The 22,352-nt window shown below is 50.6% G+C and overlaps 2 protein-coding genes across 4 annotated transcripts in view; one reads left to right on the forward strand and one right to left on the reverse strand.

Annotated features, from left to right (window-relative positions):
• The first annotated feature begins 2,042 nt into the window (after window positions 1-2,042).
• On the forward strand, window positions 2,043-17,027 carry NTAN1 (N-terminal asparagine amidase). 3 transcript variants are annotated; one of them, XM_040256754.1, is made up of 10 exons: window positions 2,043-2,211; window positions 8,986-9,088; window positions 9,165-9,230; window positions 9,515-9,623; window positions 11,367-11,440; window positions 12,604-12,657; window positions 13,209-13,262; window positions 14,481-14,578; window positions 16,183-16,296; window positions 16,682-17,027. In XM_040256754.1, exons 1-10 carry the CDS (start codon window positions 2,131-2,133, stop codon window positions 16,859-16,861), a joined length of 933 nt encoding a protein of 310 aa, XP_040112688.1. In that variant the 5' UTR covers window positions 2,043-2,130; the 3' UTR covers window positions 16,862-17,027. The 3 variants fall into 3 exon arrangements, with proteins under 3 accessions (XP_040112688.1, XP_040112704.1, XP_040112697.1); XM_040256763.1 differs by lacking the exon at window positions 8,986-9,088 and having other exon boundaries at window positions 2,055-2,211; XM_040256770.1 differs by lacking the exons at window positions 8,986-9,088; window positions 9,165-9,230 and having other exon boundaries at window positions 2,044-2,211.
• A 339-nt stretch (window positions 17,028-17,366) lies between these two features.
• PDXDC1 (pyridoxal dependent decarboxylase domain containing 1) overlaps window positions 17,367-22,352 on the reverse strand; it is a 54,951-nt gene continuing 49,965 nt past the window's right edge. Inside the window, exons 19-23 of the mRNA XM_040256733.1 lie at window positions 22,072-22,193; window positions 20,874-20,966; window positions 20,690-20,786; window positions 19,815-19,919; window positions 17,367-19,148 (exon numbers count right to left, since the gene is read on the reverse strand). Of these exons, the coding sequence (XP_040112667.1) occupies window positions 18,895-19,148; window positions 19,815-19,919; window positions 20,690-20,786; window positions 20,874-20,966; window positions 22,072-22,193 (671 nt within the window). The 3' untranslated portion in view covers window positions 17,367-18,894. The remainder of the gene's footprint in view (window positions 19,149-19,814; window positions 19,920-20,689; window positions 20,787-20,873; window positions 20,967-22,071; window positions 22,194-22,352) is intronic.

Consider the following 22,352-nt stretch of genomic DNA (forward strand, 5'->3'; position numbering starts at 1 on the left):
GTTTCACCACCTTGGGAGAAAGTTATGCAGGAAGCATGGAAAAGTCTTTTCAAGGCGAAGATAACTTCCATTTCTCCCATGTTTACCTGTTCAGTACCAAGTTAAACTCAACTGGAGGAGAAGGGTCCGAAGGCTCTGCCTGCCAGGCAGTGCTTACTGCAGCATCCTAGAGACAGTCTAATAATTTTTGCTCTGTGTGAAGTGCGTCCCCCTTGATCGTCTCACCATTATGACTTTTCTGAAATTGTTTTGTTCATTGTGGAGTCGGATCTATTTGAATAGTATTGGCTCCAAGGTGAGAAGCCTCACACCAGTGTACCTGTCCTCAGTAGGGTCTGTAGGGCATTTTGCTGATCTTTACTCCCAGGGTTCTTAGCCCATCTCTTCAGTTCAGTCGCTCAGTTGTGTCCGACTCTTTGCGACCCCATGAACTGCAGCACGCCAGGCCTCCCTGTCCATCACCATCTCCGGGAGTTCACTCAGACTCAGGTCCATCGAGTCCGTGATGCCATCCAGCCATCTCATCCTCAGTCGTCCCCCTCTCCTCCTGCCCCCAATCCCTCGCAGCATCAGAGTCTTTTCCAATGAGTCAACTCTTCACATGAGGTGGCCAAAGTACTGGAGCTTCAGCTTTAGCATCATTCCTTCCAAAGAAATCCCAGGGCTGATCTCCTTCAGAATGGACTGGTTGGATCTCCTTGCAGTCCAAGGGACTCTCAAGAGTCTTCTCCAACACCACAGTTCAAAAGCATCAATTCTTTGGCGCTCAGCCTTCCTTCACAGTCCAACTCTCACATCCATACGTGACCACTGGAAAAACCATAGCCTAGACTAGACAGACCTTAGTCGGCAAAGTAATATCTCTGCTTTTGAATATACTATCTAGGTTGGTCATAACTTTTCTTCCAAGGAGTAAGTGTCCTTTCATTTCATGGCTGCAGTCACCGTCTGCAGTGATTTTGGAGCCCAACAAATAAAGTCTGACACTGTTTCCCCATCTATTTCCCATGAAGTGATGGGACCGGATGCAGCCCATCTCTTAGTGCCTATTTAATGTCAAGCATCAAGCATTATTGTGCCTACTTGCGTCCTAAGTCGCTTCAGTCACATCTGACTCTACAGACCCTATGGACTGTAGCCCACCAGGCTCTCTGTCCATTGAATTCTCCAGGCAGGAGTCATGGAGTGGGTTGCTCTTTCCTCCTCCAGGAGGTCTTCCCAACCCAGCGATCGAACTCGCAGCTTTTTAGTCTCCTGCGTTAGCAGGCAGGCTCTTTTACCACCTGCCCCGCCTGGGAAGCCATGATCTGAAAGAGATCATTATTAGGGATCTCTAAATGTGTGGGGCTAGCAAACTTCAGGCTCCATTTTTTCATCTTAGAACAGTTTATGTTTATCATTAAATACAGCCCTTTGAAGCAACACGTAGGTTCGCAGACTTGCTCTAGTTCACTACGATGAACTTAGGCGACCCCAGTGCCCAAACTCAGGCCAGGTTGGCTGAATTGTGAGCCTGGCTGCCGCTGCTGCTGCTGCTAAGTTGCTTCAGTAGTGTCCGACTCTGTGCGACCCCATAGACGGCAGCCCATCAGGCTCCCCCGTCCCTGGGATTCTCCAGGCAAGAACACTGGAGTGGGTTGCCATTTCCTTCTCCAACGCGTGAAAGTGAAAAGTCAAAGTGAAGTCGCTCAGTCGTCTCCGACTCTTAGCGACCCCATGGACTGTAGCCTACCAGGCTCCTCCGTCCTTGGGATTTTCTAGACAAGAGTACTGGAGTGGGCTGCCATTGCCTTTTCCTGTGAGCCTGGAGCTGAGCGCAAAGGCCCTCTGGAGAAGCGCGGCTCCTCCCCATCCTGCGTGTCTTTCCACGCTTTCAGGACTACATTTCCCAGGGCCCCTTGCGGAGGAGGCGGGTTCCCTCAGGTTTGTACTACGTTTCCCATGGGGCCCTGCGACCCCGCTCTAGGTTTCCTTAGCCTCTTGGGACTGCGCCTCCGTCGGACTCCATTTCCCGGGGGCACGCGCGGCGCGGCGCGGCGGGGCGGGGCTGCCCGAGGCTGGGGGCGGAGGGCGGCCCCGGAGTGGGGAGGCCACTGCCTCCCTGGGCCTGCCCGGGCGGCCGCCTCCGCGATGCCGCTGCTCGTGGACGGGCGGCGAGTGCGGCTGCCGCAGTCCGCCGGGGACCTGGTCCGAGCCCACCCGCTTCTGGAGGTGAGCAGGGCCCGGGCGGGGGGCTACGAGGCGGGCCCAAGGGAACCGCAGGCGGGCCAGAGCCCTCCTCAGCCCGCCGCCGCCGGCACCACCAGCTCTCCCCGGAGTCAGGCTCGAAACTTGGCGCAGCTGAGGTGCTGTCGGCACCTCCGGAGCCCGGGCTGGAGGCGTCTGTGGGGCTTTTACCTTCTTTGGGCCTTACAGGGCATCTGCGGAGGCCCCCTTCTTTTTCCAGAGGAGGGGACGGGGGCCCAGAGAGGTTAGGTGACTTGCCCAAGGTCGCCCAGCGCCGCGGCTGGAGGACACGCCGGGACCCCCTCTCACATATAGGGCGGTCCCAGCCCCCAGTCCGGATTTTGACCCGTTTAGGCGAATCTAGGCAGCGCCCTGGGTCACTCCCTCGCCGCGCATCCCCACCCGCGGTGAGTGCACCACCCTCCTGGGGGTTTCAGGAAGCCGGAGGCTGTTCGGGGTGTGGGCAGGGGCATCCCGGCGGGTCCTCTGGGCTTCTAGCCCCGGGGTGTGGGGCTCCCGGGTATTTTTAGAAGGAAGGAAGGGCCCTCGGTATTTTTGCCCCGCTGGGCTGTGTTGAGGACCACACCCTATGGAAGGCTTTTTGTTTCCTGCTTTTGTCCTTAGATAGACCTCTGAACCCTTATTCCATGCATAAGCAGAGACTGTTTGGAAAACGGTTTTTACTGAAAAAAAAAAAAAAAAAAATCGGAACCAAACCTCCCACTTGCCTCTGATCCAGTTCAACCCATTTCATGGATTTAAGAGATGCCCGCTGAGCCCCTCATGTGCCTTGATTATGGCCTTTGCCTCTTTCCTCACAGTCAGGGTATGTATAGGGTGGGGATGGTTTTTATGTTTTTTAGCCACAGAGTGGCTCAAACACCATAACTGTTAATTAAGTGCCATACCGGGGAGAATGCCCCTTTTCACTCTGCAAAGTGAAGCTCAGGAATCTGGCCAAGTCTGTGGGCTTAGGAAAGATATTCTTGAGGTTTCTTCTGTACCAGTTGGGTGGTGTGTAATGATCTTGTCCAGCAGGCTTGTTCTGTTTATTTTCCCTTGATCTCCTCCTCCCCTTGCAAGAACGCAAGCTTCCTGAAGGCAGAGTATGCGTCTTCCCTTTGTATCCTCAGAGGCTAGGGCAGACCCTGGCCGTGAATCTGTGCTTTGTAAACATGTGTTACACAAACAAGTGAGCAGAATGACCCCCGAAAGATGAGGCGATGTTACTGACAAGGGAAGAGGGGACAGCTCTGTGATTCTCAACTTACATTTCAAGAAAGCCGTAGTAATATCAGCCAGCACATACTGGGCGCCCAGCGGACACTAGTCATCGTGTTCAGCACTTTCCTTCCTTGGGCTGCGTCACTGCCACACCATTAACTGCTGAAGTTGGGACTGGGGCTCAAAGGGGAAAAAGTTGCAGCTGCCTAAAGAACTTAGTGACACTCTATTTTTATGTCTGTTAGAAAGTTTCTATGAAAAAGTTAGTCCAAGGCAGCACCCTAAGTGTGGAGAGAAGGGGAATGAGGTGAGATACCAGGAACCTCTAGAAGGGAGGTTTGGCCTCTGGGGAGACTCGGCCTAGAAAGGCTGTGGAGTGGGGACCAGTTTGCCTTACAGGAGTGTGGCTGGGGTGCGCAGCCACTTCCACATGCAGTGGCCTAAGGGGAGAGGGGAGGCATTCTCGCTGGGCCAACTGGACTGTGCCCCCCTGGCCCCTGGGCAGGGCAGGAGGGGCTCTGAGGGCGGGTGAACTGGCTGGTTTCCCTGGCACAGAGGGCAGGAGGGCCTGGCACAGAGGGCAGGAGGGCAGAATGGGAGGCAAGCCGGGAGAGGTCAGTCATACGTAGGTTGCAGAGGTTTAGATGGGTCGTTAAGCTGACACACAGTGTAGAGAAATGAAAAACTTAATTATTATTTGTTTAATAGCAAGTAGTATCCCCTTGGTAAGAAAATGAAGTCTCAAAAAGAAGAAAAAGGAATCTGTGACCACAACCATGCTTCACACTTTGGTGAATATCCTTACAGAGGTTTTTCTTTGTATATGACGTACTTTTTTACCTGATAGCGTACTGTATGTTCTGTTCTATAAGGTGTCTTTTTTCCTGTGACAGTAGGTTGTGAGTATGCAGTAGCAGCAGTTACTAGCCCGTCTATAGCTGTGTTTCGCGTAGGATAATAATAACAGCAGCAACAGTAATAGCAGTGCTGTGGAGCTCACCAAGCATCCCAGCCCTAGGAGGCAGGTACTAATACTGTTCCCATTTTACAGTTGGGGACTCTGAGGCACGGAGGGTGGAATAAGTTGCCCAAGGTTTCACATGCTGCGAGAGGTGAACACTGGAGGGTTTGCCTTTGCCTCTGGAGCAGCGCTGTCCAGTACTGTAGCCACTGGCTACAGGTGGCAGTTTACATTTAGTTAAAATTCGATAAAATTAAAAAATCAGCTCCTCAGTCACACTGTGCTTCCCAAGTGGCTCAGTGGTTAAAGAATCCACCTGCAGTGCAGGAGACTCAGGAGATGCAGGTTCTGTTGTGGGCTTGGGAAGATCCCCTGGAGGAGGGCAGGGCAACCCACTCCAGTATTCTTGCCTGGAGAATCCCGTGGACAGAGGAGCCTGGCGGGCTACAGTCCATGGGGTCGCAAAGAGTCAGACATGACTGAAGCAACGTGAGCACACACACAGTCACACTAGCCACGTTTCTAGTGCTCGACAGTCATGAGTGACAGCGGCTGCAAGATGAGACAGCAGTGCAGATGCTGCCGTCCCCATAGAGAGCACCCTCGGACGGTGCGGTCCAGAGCCTCCGCTCTTATCCAGCCTCTGGATGCTCAGAATCCGGTCCTGCAGCATCTTAAGACGTAATGGTCCCATGGAATTCCGCATAATGTAGTTCCTGCTTTTAAGCATGGGAGACATTTCTGCTCTTTCCCCTTTAGGAACATTCACAGAGCTGAATCTTTATAAATCCCTGTAATTATCCCATGGAAGGGCTTTTTGAGCAGAAAAACCCTGTAACAGAACCAGTGTTTTGAAGCAAGGATGTGCAGGCAGCCATCCCAAGGATAGAGTGGGTAGGGGAGACCTCAGGGTCAGGACCGGGGAGCAGAGGTGGGGAGTAGGGACAGCCACTCCCCACAGGCCTGCTCCCAGTTAATCCTCCCACACCCTAAGCCCAGAGGACGGGTTGAAGCACAGGGGCTCAGGCTCTGCCCAGGTCACTCACTCCAGGACGGTGGGGGGCGCCCCCCGCCCCCTGCATTGTCATGCCTTGTACCTTTCGCTGGGGGCACGAGTTGCAGGAATTGAGGCGAGAGGCACATGGGGTTCAGTGGAAGAATTCTCACCTCCCACACAGGAGACCCCGGGCCCTATTCTCGGCCAGAGTATCATTGTGCTCCCATTTCTTGGGCTTCCCAGGTGGCTCAGCAGTAAAGGAGCCACCTGTCAATGCAGGAGACGCAGGTTCGATCCCTGGCTCAGGAAGATCCCCTGGAGGAGGAAATGGCAACCCACTGCAGTAATCTTTCGTGGGAAATCCCATGGACAGAGAAGCCTGGTGGGCTACAGTCCATGGGGTCGCAAAGAGAGTCAGACACGACTGAGAGACTACACAGCTGCAACAGCAGGTGTGAGGGAAGACGGGATGGAGATGGGGTAGGGCCCTGTGGGGGGAAGAAGGCTCAGTCCCGAGGGCTGGGCTGGGCGGTGCTTTCATACTTGCTTTCCCGTTTTTGAAGGAAGAAAGACAGTCTGGCAGAGGGGTGAGGGGGACTTAGTTGTCCTCTGGGGTGCACCCCAGCAATGGGGGAAACCCAGGGACAGTCAGCTACAGCCACGGGCCGGGTTCTGTTGGTGGATGACCCACCAGCCCAGAGTGGTTTCTACATTTTTAAACGATGAGGGGAAAGAAAAGAATGCCTCCTGATATGTGAAATATGAAGTCATTTCGTGACACATGAAGTCTCATGAAATTCAGTGTTCATTGTCACCCATAAATATTTTCTGGGGACACGGCCATTTGTCACGTGTCCTCTGTTGATTTCACACTGAGGAGCTGAAACCGCACGGTCTGCTAAGCCCCAAATAATTACCGTCTGGCCCTTTGCTGAAACAAGTTCACTGACCCCGGGGATAAGAGGACAGTTCCCTCAGATAGGAATTGAGAAATGAGGATGAGCAGTAGCAGGAGAGACTGAGGGAAAAGGTGTGGGTGGGTATGTGTGTGTGTGAGAATCTGAGCGTTCAGAACATTTAAAAAAAACTTGAGAAACCTGGGCTGCTTTTATTTCAGAAGGGATACGAGTTTATATAGTAGGGCTGTGTGTTTTTGCTTAGAGGAGAACTTGAGCTAATCTTATTTTCCTTTTTGAAAGTGACAGACCAACGTCGCTGTTTTCCCTTTCAGGCCGTCCTCTCTCCCGATCAGCGCGCTTCTGTTTTTCTGGGAAACAGTAGGCACTGTAGATCAGAGACGTTGTGATTTGGGGTTCTTAGGTAAACAAGTGATAATTCATTTCTCAGAAATAGCTTTGCTTTTGGGTGGTGACCCAGTTGTGAAAAGGAGCGGTAAAAATTTGCCTTGACTCCTCCCTCCCTCTCCCCGAAACGAACCAAAGTAGGTGAGTATTAAAGGAATGATTAAAAAAAAAAAAGGAAATTCTGCGTTCTCCTTTATCTTACCTTGAATTGAGGTGAGAAGTGCTATGAAAAGGAAGAGCGCTCACTGCTCTGAGGTGTGAGTTTTTGCACAATCGGCTGCATTTCTTCTCTGACTCCAGGCCGTCGGATCGCACACTGTGCTTCATTCAGTCCTTGTTCCTTTCTTTTGAGAAAAATATTTTAAATTGAAGTATAGTTAATTTGCGATGTGTTAATTTCTGCTGTATAGCAGTGATTCAGTTTTATGTATTTATATTCTTTCTCATATTCTTTTCCATTATCATTTATTACAGGACACTGACTGGTTCCTTGTGCTACATACAATTAGGACCTTATTGTTTATCCACTCTGTATGTAATAGTTTGCATCTGCTAATCCCCAATTTAATTCCTTTCGGAAGTGGTTCCTCACTGTTTCTCACTGTAGTTCCTCATTGTAACTGCTGCCTTGCTTCTAATTAGTGGAAGTTTATTAGAAGAGAACTCTTTATAACTCATCAAATGGATTGTCATGTTCTCTTCTATCTCTTGTATTTTGTCCGGTAAGCCAGCACTAACCGAAATTAGCCCCAGCTGTGAGGAATGGCCAGCAGCCAGTCTATAAAAATGTTCCCTGGTCTAGACAAGTACCTACACGCTCTGTATTTGCACACGTGGTTAGGAAATTGTTTATTGAGGAGTTTATTTGTTGTAAGTAAGAAGGAAATTAGGATACATTTTAGTGATGCATCAATTTGACATTTTTGAAAAAAAAAATTAATTCTCATTAAAGAATTAATTGGGCTTCCCTGGTGGCTCAGACAGTAAAGAATCTGCCTGCAATGCAGTCGATCCAGGTTTGATCTCTGGGTCAGGAAGATCCCCTGGAGAAGGGAATGGCAACCCACTCCAGTATTTTTGCCTGGGAAATCCCATGGACAGAGGAGCCTGGTGGGCTACAGTTCTGGGATTGCAAAGTCGGACACAACTGAGTGACTGGGCGAAGAATTAACTGGCCACCTGAGTTTTCCCCACTCCAGATTTACTACATAAGAATTTATACAGACACTCAGTGGACACCTAATGTTACCCTACCTTTTCGTTAATTTGCTTATTTATGAGTTCTCCTGTTTGGTTCTCTGCTGTAGCCTTTTTTTTTTCTTTTGGGCCATGCCATGTGGCATGTGGAATCTTAGTTCCCTAACCAGGGATCCAACCCGTGCCCCCAGCATGGGATGCTCAGTGTCTTAACACTGGACCACCAGGGAAATCCCCTGGTTTTCTACTTTAATAACATAATTACCTCATAGGGCGTTTGGAGAATAGAGGAACGACAGCTGGGACAGGTAAATGACGTGCGCTGGCCTTGTCCCAACACCATCATGGTTATATTGGTGGCTTTCCTTCCAGTATTTCCCCTGTATGGAGTAACATTTTCAGCATTGTCGCACTAATAGCATATTTACAGCTTAAATTTCTTTCCCACTCTTGTGTCTCACTCTTCAGTTTTACATTTCTCAAAGCTCCTTTCCCGTGGTCTTCATTGTTCGTGACTGTGGGGTTAACAGCTGTGAGCCGGTTCTGCATAATTTGCTTACCTTTTCGGTTGTCGTCCCCAGCTTCGTGCCGTTCCCAGTAACACAGGGATAAGCGCATTGGCATTTGGGTTATTCCTACAGTACAGGTTTCCAGCGGGGGGATTACTAGGTTGGGGCATAGGGAAGGCTTTGGGCCCATCCTCATTTTTAAAGAAAGTGAAGAAGGGCTGTAATTTCTGAACCACTCACTCCACTAGTCCATCTGATCTGATTCTCTTTATAGTTGCAAAGAATTGTAGAAAAGGATCTTTGCATCTTATTTCATAGGTTTTAGAATGTTGTTCTCTAGGGTGAAAAAAACCCAGAACTTCCTTGCTTTCTTCATTGTTCCACATGGTAGTGTTTTTATTTATCCCACTGTGTTTTTATTTTAGCCTTTCTGTCAGATAATACACACACCTCAGACCTCACGAGGGTCTGTTTCCACCTAGGGCGCACTTTGGCTCTCTCCATCTATCTAGTTACTCAATCCTCACTAATTTCCATCACTATTTTATTTTTTTTTTAATTAAACAGGAAAGAGCCAGACTTCTCAGAGGTCAGTCTGTTCAACAAGTGGGACCCCAGGGCCTTCTGTATGTTCAGCAAAGAGAGCTTGCAGTGACCTCCCCAAAGGATGGTAGGTTAGGAACCAGTGAATTGGGCCTTCTCCCCAAAGGCTAGTGGATATTTTATTTTATTTCTTTTTTAAACAGGCTCCATCTCCATTCTGGGTTCTGATGATGCCACCACTTGTCACATTGTGGTCCTGAGGCACACAGGTATGACGAGAGACACGCAGGAAACTGTTCCTTACCTGGACCCACCGCGTGGGACCATGAGCGTCTCAATTTGCGTTTCCTGGCTCCGCTCACCTCTCCTCCGTCTGCATGGCCCCTCCCCGAGGCCCTGGTCAGATGGGTTGGCTGGGCAGCCCAGACGTCTCTGTTTTTCCTTCTTGCAGGCCGTTCAAAGATGAGGCGGTCCGAATGGACAGGCGTAGACCTGGGCTGCACCCCGAGTTCTCATCGGGAATAACATGAGTCGTTTCACCCTTGTTCTTCAGGTAATGGGGCTACCTGCTTGACACACTGTGACGGAAGTGACACCAAAGCTGAGGTCCCCTTGATCATGAACGCCATAAAATCCTTTTCCGACCACACTCAATGTGGAAGGTGAGCGCCCCGCTCCTGCGTTGCGTCATGTGGGGAACTTGGCCCTGTCGTGTAGAGGAAGCTGCCGGGGTGCCCGCCCTTGCCTCAGCAGCTGCTCAGGGCAGAGTGGGCGACAGGACTCGGGGCCGGTCCCGGAAGGAGGGTCTGACTTTGACCTGCAGTTGTGTTCTCAGTGGCGCTTTCTTGGCCTCTGTGTGTCCGTCGATGCCTTGTGGCACCCCAGCAGTGAAATCTCTCCCTTTCTTCAGGAGGTGTTTGTTGAGTGTTTCCTGTGAACTGGAACTGCTCATAGGTGCCAGGGGCCTCGCAGGGAATGGAGGAGACAAAACCCTGCCCCCGGGGCTCACAGTCCATGGGGCGGAGACGCCAGCAAAGCAGAATGTGAAGTAGTGGACGGGCTGTGAGGAAAAGGAAGGTGGGAACGAAGGGGGTCAGTGTTGCAGACTGTGTGCAAGAGCTGGCGCCCGCCTGGGCACCCAGCACAGCGCCCCCCTGCTCACCAGTGACAGACTGCTTCCCACATGCGGCCCCCGGGGTGGGCCCTCAGGAGCCACATGGCTACTTAAGGGAGCTGCGACCCCAGCCCGGCTGTCCGGCTGGTGCTCACTGTTGCCTCCCCTTTCTCTCTCAGCGCCGGGCCTGGCAGGCATGGCTCTCATCTTATTTGAAGTCTGGGGCAGGAGTTCACTGGAATGAACTAGTCTAGTCATACACACGTTCTTCAAATCCCAGGGATTTAAGGAAGGCCTCCTCGCTGTCACAGTTTCCCTAGTGGAACACAGATCCATTTTTAAGTTTAACTCTCCCCTTGCCGGGTCTGTGATGGGCTGGGCTGGCCTCAACCTTGTGTCCTGTCAGACGCTGAGCCCGGCAGTATATATAGCTGGACTGGGCTCCAGGCCCAGGACCATGGTTCTCAGCACACTGTTGTGAGAGAGAGGGTTCAAGGCCACCAGATGCTTCACGCTGAGCTGCTGACGTGGAAGATTCTGGGGCCTTCCTCGGGAGGGTTCTGTCAGTTGAAGGGAGTGTGAAAGGTGGCTGTACTCTCTTGAGCTCGGGTCCCCAGGTCGTCACAGGCCGAGGACGGTAGTTAGCAGAGAAGTGAGCTTGGGAAAGGCAGGGTTAACAGAGTTGGTGCGGGTTTTCCAGCTGTAGGCTTTCCCGGAGCTGTGGTCAGCTGCTGTGCTCTGCTGTGTGCGTGGTGGCTGCCCTGGGGGCGGGCAAGGCCTCCGAAGCTTATTGAACCCCGAGAATGCTTTTCTGTCTCGTGCGGCCAGTGCTCAGGGCGATGCACTGAGGAAAAAGCTGCTGTCATAGATAAGCATGTGCATCAGACGCTGAACCAGTTTCCTTCTCTGTAAAACAGAGATGAGACCCCTGTCTCTCCAAGACGCTGGCCTCCTGGTGGCGGGGATGCCCCCGCGCAGGGCCGGGTCAGTCTCGTCCCTCCCCGACCCTGCACCAGGCCGAGACTTTTAAGAGGTTTCTGAAGCGTCCCGCTCAGGGCGGGTGAGTAGTGTGACGTAATCGTCATCTTCCAGACCAGCCTTTCTTACTTTTGCCTCCCGGTGGCATCATGTTTGAGACACAGCGCCCCTGGGCCCCCGGGCAGAGCCCCAGTGTGTGCGCCATGGCGTGAACAGGGCCGGGAACCAGGAGCTGAGTGAGGCTCAGGGCAGACCCAGGCCTGCCAGGCCGAGCCGTCCCGCCTCTGAGCACCCACTCCCGTCTCTTTGCCAGGCTGGAAGTACACCTCGTGGGAGGCTTCAATGACGACAGGCAGTTGTCACAGAAACTGACTCATCAGCTCCTTAGTAAGTTCACTTTTCCCCTCAAATCTGATAAAAATGTGTACCTGTTTTTGCTTAGATGAAAATCTCAATTAGTACAGAACCTACGAGGGGTGCACCTGCTGGGAGCCACCCAAACTGCTCAGCTTGGAATCTTCCATAAACACTGGAGAGCAAAGAGCTAAACGTTTAGAGCTCATGGGATGGGGACATAGTTTGCCTTCAAAACAGCAGGTGATGCCTCACAGTAAGCCTGTGAATTGTGTGTGGAAAAAAACACCACCTTCCTGCAGAAATGTTTTTGTTAATCTGCAGAAAGTTAAAATAACCCTGATAATACTATTTTTTCTTGGTTAAATTAGCAAATACTACCTTGAGAAAAAACAATGTTCTGTGATTAACCATGAAGCAGCGAGGTGGCCATACTTGCACCCTGCAGTACTTTGGTGGAACCTGAACCTGGAAAGCCTTTTGGCATCATGGTCCATCACAGACCCAGTAATTTCTCTTTTGAGAATCTTTTCTAAGAAAATTAATCTGAAATGTGCATAGAGATTTACACCTGAAGGTGGGCAAAAGATTATTTACCATAGGAAATCTAATGTCCACTAGTAGAGGCATAGTTATACGTACCATTAAAAAATATTTAACGAAGAGGTTTGAATTGCATGGGAAAATAACATGTACAAACAATCAGTGTCTGCACGGTGTCTGAGCTCAGCTGTGCATGGACAAACACGGCAGGAAGTACACTGTTAAGTGCTAGGATTATTAGCAGGAAAAGCCCATTCACTTACACCTTCAAAAGCCACAGACTCCTTATACTCTTCTAAACTTTCCAAATGTTTCATAACGGTCAGATTTTTTTTATGACCCATCAGGAAAAAACGTTCTTTAGGGAAAGATTAAACTCTTATGACTGTTTGTCCCGCCAGCTTCTCAGAATAGGGAGAAGAAAGGAAAAGTCTTCGTGGCAGTTTTCTCTGGGCCTGATTCTGGGAGCACGTCTGACCCTTGGCAGGCAGGGTGCTGGGCGTCCGCTCAGGGGTATCCGCCTCCGATGGACAGGCCGGGCTGTGGTCTAAGGGTGGTGGATCCCACCCTCCATCCCCCTCTTGACTTGTTCAGCGTATGCTCTGCTACTTAAGGGAACTTTTTTGACATGAGTTTTAAAATTCTCATTGTAGGTGAATTTGACAGACAAGAAGATGACATTCATTTGGTGACATTGTGTGTGACAGGTGAGCTCCGCCATTCCTCCCAGAGCAAAGCTGTAGCTTTGGGGGATGTTTTGCCCTTGCCCTGAAGGCAGGACCCCACGTCTGTGCCTCAGTTGCAGACGGCACCACGTGTCGTTGGATTGCTGCCCTCTTCTGGCTTTCCCCATATCTGCTGGCATGGCCCTCCCTGCCCTCCCTCATCCAGATCCTGCGCAGCCTTCACTGAGATCCTGACCTCCCACCCCCCGAGGGCTCTCCTCTGACCTCCTCGGGATTCTCAGCAGCCTCTTCCGTTTTCTAGGAAGGGTTGGGGCCGGTCCCGCGAGGAGCTGCCACCACGTGTGTGGGTGACCGGAGACTCAGACTCTGGAGGGGCAGTTTGTTCCAATAACCTGACTGGCCCAGGCTTGGCTGGGAAACGGGACACGGGCCCTTTCATGTTCTGATCCCCCCCTTTGCAGGCGGGGGCCTCCTTCTTGGCCTCTGTTTATAGAAAATGAAAGCAATTATTTAGTATTTCTTTAAAATTAGATCTTAAAATTCCTTTTTTTTTTTTTTTTTTAATGTGTTAGAATTAAATGACCGGGAAGAAAATGAAAGCCACTTTCCAATAATTTATGGCATTGGTAAGTAGCATGTTGGGCGGAGGGTCTGTGATTTCACACTGCTTAGAGGCCGATTCTGCAGCTGGTGGGCCCGTGGCTGTCAGTGTGGCAGAGCCTTGGGCCCGGGTCCTGACTCCTCTCTGGATCTGCTGGGCGAGCCTGGGCAAGGAGCTTACCTTCTCTGACCTTATATCTATGAGAGAAACAATGTCCACGTCCTAGACTGTGAAGGGAAACAGGTAGTGAATAGAAAGCCTGGGCCTCACCCGGTTAGGGGACAGCTCGATGTCAGTGGGCTCTGCTCCCCCAAGAGGCCCCTCTGCTTTTCTCTAGCCAGAACTCAGGGCTGAAATGGGGCGATTTGAATCTTCCTATACTCAGGGAATAATTAAGGTTTTGATGGAGAACAAAGAGCCTACAAAGCAAAGTGAAACCATCAGGCTAAAGATGGTTAGCCTGAAAGAAAGCCAGAGTGTCCCTTCCTCCTGTGACAGCCCCTGGGACTCCTGAGGCTTTAACAGGCTGGGACTGGCTGTCTTTATTTATTTACTGTAAGTATTTATTTGGGTGCATTGGGCTTAGTTGTGGCACGTAGGCTTTTGTCTTGCGGTGCCTGGGCTTCTCTCTGGTTGAGGCACCTGAGCTCAGTAGTTCAGGTGAGGGCTTAACTGCCCTGCTGCATGTGGGATCTTGGTTCCCTGACCAAGGATTGAACCCGAGTCTCCTGCATTGGAAGGCAGATTTTGAATCACTGTACCACCAGGGAAGTCCTGAGACTGGCTCTCTCTACAGAGGGCTTCTGCCATATCCTTAACATTTGGTTTATTTGGCAGGATGTTCACTGCTTTATTCTCTATTCTTTGTATGTCAGAAATAGTCATAACCAACACACACCACCAGCCCTGGCGCCGATCCCAGGCCACGTCCGCAGCCGTGTCTTGTCAAGGCTTGTCTTCCTTGTCACAGGGCCGAGCAGGGAGGCCTTGCCACGGGCTGCCTGAAGAGATGGCGCATCTCCCGGGTGGGGGTGGCCCTTGGTCTGGAACCAGGTCTTACCGGGTCCAGCTCGGGCCTCAGCACTTCTCAGTGAGATGCCTGGCCAAAGCATTGCATTCTCCCTTCCCAGCAAGGGAGAGACTACCATCACGTAACTTTGCTCAGTCCTGTCACGGGCAATGGTATGAGTGTGAGACTTACCAGTTCCTTTTGCCAATTGGAGTTGTCCTGTTGTCCTCACAGCTGTCAACATCAAAACTGCGGAAATCTACAGAGCCTCCTTCCAAGACCGAGGTCCAGAGGAGGAGCTGCGGGCCGCCCGAGCTTTAACAGGAGGACCAGTGAGTCTGCCAGCATCTTGTCTTCACAGGATGAAGGGAAAAGGGGGTGGGAGGGCATCAAACTCCAAAGCCTTGAGCTTTATCCACTTGGAAATGAAAAGTTTCTGACAGCTTCTGGAAAGCTGCCCATGATCAGGAACCACCACACACTCATAGCACGTAGAGAAGAAAGAATGTTTTAGGTTAGAAGCTCAAGACCCCAGTTCTCTGCCCTGAAGATGTTGGGGACATATGTGACTCTCCCTGCATCCAGATCCAAACAAAATGAACCCCTTGTACTTTGTAAGAACTTTACCAGTGAAGTTACTGCAAAGAAAGGAGAGCTAAGTGGGGAGAAGAGGCTTTTCTCTTCTCTACTGCAGGTCATGCTGTCCCCAGAGGAGGTCACTGGAAAGCAGTTTGCTGGGATGAATTGATGACCCCCAAAGAATAATCAGATCAGTTTAAAAGTCTGGTTGCCTTTGGGTCTTTTTAGTTAACTAACACCTTCATTTTAAAAGTTAGGAAAAAAAAATAAGACTGACATGCTGTTTGAGGAACGAGTGAAAAAATCCTTTAAAAACACGTAACGTGAAAAAAACAAATAGTATCAGAGCACCCAAAAGAAGTCTGCTTTCTTAGGAAAACCTGCCATTTTCACTGGAAACGTCTGGACCCAGTGGTCTGTTCTGCTAACCCTTTGACGTTGTTAGGTTTCCTTTCTCAGTCTCTCAGGGAGCAGAACAGTCTTGATTTAGCTAAGATTCAGGACATATTTAGAGAAGGCAATGGCACCCCACTCCAGTACTCTTGCCTGGAAAATCCCGTGGATGGAGGAGCCTGGTGGGCTACAGTTCATGGGGTCGCTAAGAGTCGGAGACGACTGAGCGACTTCACTTTCACGCATTGGAGAAGGAAATGGCAACCCACCCCAGCGTTCTTTTTTTTTTTTTTCACTCCAGCGTTCTTGCCTGGAGAATCCCAGGGACGGCGGAGCCTGGTGGGCTGCCATCTATGGGGTCGCACAGAGTCAGACACGACTGAAGCGACTTAGTAGTAGCAGCAGAACATAGTCTCAGTAACCAAAATTGAACATTGCTGGTTAAGCTGGAAACTACCATTGGCAACATTTGAGAATTTAGGGAATTGATCATTCGGCAAATTTTTATGAGTTGGCTTTTCCCTTCTCTTGAGGAGGCAACAGGCATGTGTGGTTTTAATCTCCAAGATGACTTAGGGGTGTGAACAAGGAGGCGAGGGGCATGGCCTTCGGTCAGACACACGGGGTCTGCAGCCCAGCCCTGACACTTAAAGACACTGGCAGCATGACTTTGGCAGCAGGCCCATTTCTGAGCCTCAGGTCTCCAACCAAAATGGAAAAAAACTACCTCCTGCAGGACTGTTGTCAGAACTAAACAAAATGATGTCTGTTGCCCACCAAGTGCAGTACTAGACTGGTGGGAAGTAGTTAAGCGGCAGCTTGTTGCAGTGAGACAAAACTTGAAAGAAGCTTCTCTACCAGATAAATGCCTCAAGTTCGAGACGACACGGGAGCTTGCATTAAAGGCAGCATTTCTGCCGATAACACTCCTTAAATTCTGCCCCTGAAATGTTATTTTTTTTAGATGATTAGCATTTATGATGCAAAGACAGAGCAACTTCGTATAGGACCGTATTCCTGGACGCCATTTCCCCATGTGGATTTCTGGTTGCAGCAAGATGATAAGCAGATCCTAGAGGTGAGCATCTACAGGCTGGGCACCTCTCTGGCCTCTGGTTTCCTCATCTGTCAAAGAGAGTGTAGACGAGACAACAGCAGCTTTCCCTTCGGTGTCTGTGGAGGGCACCATTCGCAGACCCTGCTGAGCTGCTCCTAATGTTAGTCGGGGGTGAGTGGATCCTGGGTAGATGTCTACGCAGCAGAGCAACAGGCAGCCATCTGCTTTGTTCTCATTAACCCAGCACACCTGTTTCTTATGTAACTTTACAAATTATATATATTTATACAGTGATCCGAGAACAGCCTGATGAATGTGTAAGGAGCACAGAGACACTCTTGACAGCTTTATCAAAGTAGGGAACAGAACCGGTTCTCCTCTCACACCCCAAATCTTGTTTTTCCAGAACCTTTCCACGTCACCTCTGGCTGAGCCCCCCCACTTTGTTGAACATATTAGGTCTACCTTGATGTTTTTAAAGAAACACCCTTCTCCAGCTAACACACTGTTTCCTGGGAACAAGGCTCTACTCTACAAAAAAAATGAAGATGGCTTATGGGAAAAGATCTCTTCCCCAGGAAGCTAAAAATAGGAATTACCAAAGAAAGCACCTCTCTGACACAACAAAAGACCCCTGGCGAGGGCAGGGAAGAATGTGAACTTGGAATCTTCCTCCATTGAGTCTGAGGTCTCTCTCCTTACTCAGTGTTTTTCAGATGACTTTAAAATAAAATCTTATTTTGGCAAAGGCATTTGTGTAGGTTTTCTTCTTGGTTAGTATTAAGAGTCCAGAGGAGAAGCTGGCTTTCTCACTATTCTATAACCAGCTATTTCAGATACTTGGGTAAGTCTGGGTAAGTCTTCCTAATTCTGCTAAATTAGTGAATAAAGGAAAAATTGTCGTTTAGTTTGTTTAAATGCAGCGGTGAGAATTTATACATCTCAGATTTTTTTTAACCTCAAAATACTTCAGAAGCATCAGATTCAAACCTGATATTATGTATTTTTAGAAGCCTTTATTTTTTTGAAGTTGCTGTCCAAAAGGAAGTCACCGTGCCCAATTAATGCTAAGATTTATGAAGTGAACTGGGAACAATTTCAAGAACCTTTATTGAAACCAACATTCAAATAGTATCTCAAGGGTGAAATTGTTTCAGCAAAACCAATTTAACAATTTCAAATATATATAAAAACATTTAAAAATTAATCTTGTTAAAGGTAATAATTTCCCCTTCCCCCATTTTATCTGCTATACTTCATTGCACCAAAGAAACAGGGAAGACTTGTTAATCATTTGCACCAGGAAGAAAAGAAAACTGCATTTTGACAAGTGCCAAATGTCAGAAATCACATCAAATCAGAGTGTAATTATAGGCTTAATATGGTATAACTAAGGCTTTCAATTCGACAGTCCCCAAACCCCATGTGAATTGCCACCATCTTAAGGTCTCCCATAGCTTGACTGCTAGACTGAAAGGCACAGGGGCTGCTGCCGATGGTAAAGGAGGTGATGCAGTACTTAGAAACGGGCCGTAGTCAAGGGTTTACTTCAGTTATTTCAGCAGTCACCTGGCTTGAGCAGCCTGAGAAAGGCTGCCCCTCTGGATCTTGTTTCTGAGTTGGGCCCAAAGGGCTAAGCTGCTGTGAACAGACACTCCAGAAGTTCCTGTGAGAACAGGTCAGAGGTGGACTTAAATTCAGAATTTCAACATAACGAGGTGCTACACAGCATATTTAATACGAGGATCTTAAGAGTAGGATCTGTTGAGTTTTCAGATATTAAACATAGAAATGAGTACAGTCTGTACTTCTGTGCCAATTTAAAAGCTTTACCAGTATTTAAAAATATACATATACATATATATATATAATATGGTTGAGAAGAGTCTGTACAGTTACTCTGAATAGAGGAGTTTTAATTTGTTTACAAATAGCATATAAAGGGAGACACAGGCTGGCGGCAGAGTGGAGCCAGAAGCAGTTCCGGGTCCAGCCTGACCTGCCGCCGCTCAGCGGACACGGCCCTGACGTCTCGGGGCAGCAGCAGCGGGGTGCGGGAGATGGCTTCTGACGCTCCTGTTACAACCCCATCATGCCCACTCCTTCAAGCCAGACAGTCCAGTTGCATATTGCGACCTGATCCAACTGAACACCAAGTAAGACAGATGGCAGAGATCACCGTCTGTCTGTGCAGCAGGGCCCCAGGGAACCCGGAGAGTTCTAGAAAGCTGTCTCACCAAGAACGTACTATGTGCAACTTATAATGTCTTCCATGTGTCTGTTTAGAAAGAGAAGCGCAAGTATTTCAAGTGGCAGGCACTGGAAATTCTCATGTTTTTTGTGAATAAAAAGTGTTTATGGTAACGGGGGGGAAATGGTATTACTACAGTTGGGTAGACAGAAACAGTAGTTGTTGGTTGTTCTACAACACGCACAAAATCAGACATGTCAACTGCCCTCCTGGGCCTGGCTCTCAGGCACACATTTGTGCAACCATCCCAGTTAAGCACAAATAACAGTAATTTCTCTCATATCAGCATGTGGCACAGTTCACATTTTCAGAATAACTTCATTTCCCTGAAACAATATTCAGTACAGTCTCCAAGCAAACACTGAGTTTTATCTTAAGCTCTCTGGCTCTTCTACCTGCGGGCGGTCATCTTGCAGGCCCTGGGCCCTGTCCTGGAGGGCTCCAGGTGGCTCGGCTTCCAGAGGGGCGGGTGCCCCTGGGTGCCGCTCAGGGCTGTTAGCCTCTGAGGCCTCTTGCCCACCCGACAGTTGCTCCATCTTCTCCAAGTCTTCGATGTGACTGACTGAGCTGGTCTCGCTGATGGCATCCGAACCACGCAGGGACCTTTTAAAAGGCTTCTGGCCTAGAGGAAGATCAATGAACAGCACTGACGGTTCAGGAAAGGGCACCCCTGCGGCATAAGCCAGCTGTGCTCTAAGCGATCTGTATTTAATCACAGCAGAAATCCCAGGGATCCCTGGCTCTGAAGCATTGAGTGATGAGGCGAGAAACGAGAGCTGACGGGACACTAACATGCCCCCAGCGCCAGGGACCATGAGGGAGCCCCAGCTGGGAGAAGCTCAGAGTGGACACGGTAAGCGTGATGCTCTGCAGGTGGCTCCCCAAGGCTCAGAGACGGCTGAAGGGGCGGAGACGTGCGTGTGGGCCCAGTCGCTTCAGTCGTGGCTGACTGCCACCCCAGGCTCCTCTGTCCTTAGAATTTCCCAGGCTAGAATGCTAGAGTGGGTTGCCATGCCCTCCTCCAGGGGGTCTTCTGACCCAGGGATTGAACCCCTGTCTCTCAAGTCTCCTGCACTGGCAGGTGGGTTCTTACCACTAGCGCCACCTGGGAAGCCCAGGGGCAGGGACCACTGTTCTTAAGTGAAGAGAAATAGAACTTCGGGTTGAAGAACCAAGAAGACAGGAATGCAGGTCACAGAAGCGTTATGTGAGGCCAAGATCTTTTCCCCAGGGAAATATGAACAATGTTCTTCAGTGTCAGTGAACTCAGGCATGGGGACTGACGTACCTGGAAGCCTCTGTTTAATGCGAGTGCCAGTGGGGGTCTGAGGCGGTGTGACCCCCGAGCCTTGCACTTTGTAGACGTACGTGTGTTCCGTGGACTCCAGGGAGCCTGCGGGAAGGGGGCAGGGAGGTGTGGGGTAAGCGCCCAGTGCAGGGGACCCTGCGGAGGCCCGTCAGCCTCGTTCCCCATGAGCTTCCTGCCAAGGCTCCAGCTCCCCTGAGCCAGCTGCTGGCGGCTGAGCCATGAGTGCTGGCCCCGTGGGGTGTTCCAACCTCGACCCCCCAGCCATCCTGTGTAGCCAAGCCTGCAGTGTGGCCCGAGCGTGCCTGGAGAGCCAGGCCCTGGCGGGAAATGTCTTTTAGCAACAAGGAGTGGACGCCTCTTGGCTAAAGGCTGAGGCCTGGCGGGGAGCGTCAGATTGTTCCCTGCTGCCCTGTGACCATGTAGTCATCGTTTCCTGGGGAAGGGCCCAGGTTCGGGGAGCCTACTCCACCGGCAGAACAGCAACTGGGAATACTCGCTGTTTGAACTAAAAAGGCTACAGACTACAGCCTTTCACTTGCCCCGTGCAAAAGCAGCCCTTGACTGGGGCAAAACACCCAGGAGAGCTGCAAGAATTAACACTGATCTGAACGGACAGCTGCGTGGGCTTGGACCCCAGGAAGGGGAGTCTGCTGGGGGCATGGGCACCTGCCCCCGCGCTACTGCAACCATCAGGACAGGCGAGAAGGATGACAGTCCAGGCAGACAAACCTCGCCTCCTCTCAGGTCCTGGCCCAGCGCCTGATGTGAAGCCTGGGACGCAGACATGGCTCCTCATCCCAGGACACCTGGCCAAACACTCCAGATGCAAGAAAGTGGGAGGAAGGTAGTCCTACCTGCCGTCAGGTTGAACGTCCTTCCTTTTTGTGATGCTTGTACTGGAGAAAACCAGTTCAGCACGGATCCAACCACGGGGATCTGCCGTAACACCCCCTGCAAAACACAACCGTTGCTCCAGGCTGTCGTCCGGAGGCCAGCTCCCAGCCTGAGTCCAGCCAGGGGCCCAGCCGGGGGCCTCACCTCTTCCAGAAGCCGCTCCTCATTTGCCTTCTGCAGCTGAACCTGAGCTTCCTGGATTCCTTTCCGAACCACTTCTGTCATGTTTTCCAGAAGCTGTGTTAAGACCAAGAAAGGCATTATCTGTCCAAGCTGCTTGCTGGGGTTCTAGAACTATAAACACAGCACTGGGGATATTTTTCAAAAGTGTGTTAGTAAATGGTACTTTAACATGTCAGTGTGAAAATATAGCAGAAAATGAAATAGAAGAGGTCAAGATGCTAAAGGAGGCCTAGTGTTAGGCACCGCAGTGACTGGCCTCATTTGCCAGGAAGAGAAAGAACTGCCCCTATGATCTGAATGTCCTACCAACAGGAAACAGACACAACAGGGACTTCTCTGGTGGTCCAGTGGTTAAGAATCTGCCTCCAGTGCAGGGGACATGAGTTCCATCTCTGGTCTGGAAACTAAGACCCCACACGTCTTGGGGCAACTAAACCTGCGCGTCACAGCTGGAGAGCCTGCACTGCAGGAGGACCCAGTGCAGGCAGAAGGGAAAAACTAAGACAGAGCGCTCAACATTCACGGAAATGGAGGCGGAAGTGACACAGGCGGGGTCCAAAGGAACTAAGGTGCCCACCCAAGAAAGCTGGCTCCTGGGCTCCATTTCAAACCCCCTTTCTTCTGCACCCCTCCTACCAAACGTGAGCTGCATGACACAGGCGTCTGCCTCCTCTCAGGCCAGCCTCGTGCTGGTCACTTTTCCCTCCCTTTGAGGGATTCCTAATGACTCATATCTGGTGTGGAGAGCGTCCCGTAAGCCTGACAGCCTAGTCCTCTGTGCCAACTGGCCGAGAGCAGCAGGTCTATTACGGACGGGAAGTTCTGTTACCCGAAGCACCATCCCATCCAGCCCCAGGACCAGCTCTGACCAGCTCTCCCCTGGCCTTGCGGGGCAGAGATGATGTGAACACATCTTCCCAAACATGCATGCACCACCTCACTTGCTCATACACGTCTTTCCCAGGCTGGCTCATGAGTTCACCGAGGGCAGGGACTGCCATGGTACCTGCTCAACGCCTGGCTCACAGGCGGCCTTTACACACCTGGGCAAAGAATGAATGGACAGACATCGCCAAGGGAAGCTTCTTCCTTTGTGACTCCAGCTAGTTGCCCAGGGAAAACCCAAAAAAGGAATGAGGCACAGATTACTCTTACAGACCCTTGAGTTCTCCTCGATTTCTCGGGCTGTAACTGCGATGGTCTCCACTAGTTCGGAAACATCAATGTCATCACTCGCCATGCCAATATAAATACAGCTCTTCATGCTTTTATACTCAGGGCCTGTGGGCAGAAACAACAGACCAACTTGGTTCCCAAGTCTGCTGTCACGAGTCATACACAGGCCATTCCGTGCACACCACGCAGCCAGGGACAGGGCAGCCTCCGCTAGGGGCTGAGGGCATGGATCTACTGCGGATTCGGGACCCAGCGAGGCTGTGG

Source organism: Oryx dammah, unplaced genomic scaffold (genome assembly GCF_014754425.2).
Source record: "Oryx dammah isolate SB20612 unplaced genomic scaffold, SCBI_Odam_1.1 HiC_scaffold_2, whole genome shotgun sequence".
Taxonomy (NCBI): domain Eukaryota; kingdom Metazoa; phylum Chordata; class Mammalia; order Artiodactyla; family Bovidae; genus Oryx; species Oryx dammah.

Excerpts from the sequence above, each read along its gene's own strand:
- NTAN1 (XM_040256754.1), top strand. The coding sequence starts at position 2,131 with ATGCCGCTGCTCGTGGACGGGCGGCGAGTGCGGCTGCCGCAGTCCGCC. Across the intron at positions 13,263-14,480 it reads TCCAATAATTTATGGCATTG|CTGTCAACATCAAAACTGCG; the intron begins GTAAGTAGCATG and ends TTGTCCTCACAG. Across the intron at positions 14,579-16,182 it reads GAGCTTTAACAGGAGGACCA|ATGATTAGCATTTATGATGC; the intron begins GTGAGTCTGCCA and ends TATTTTTTTTAG.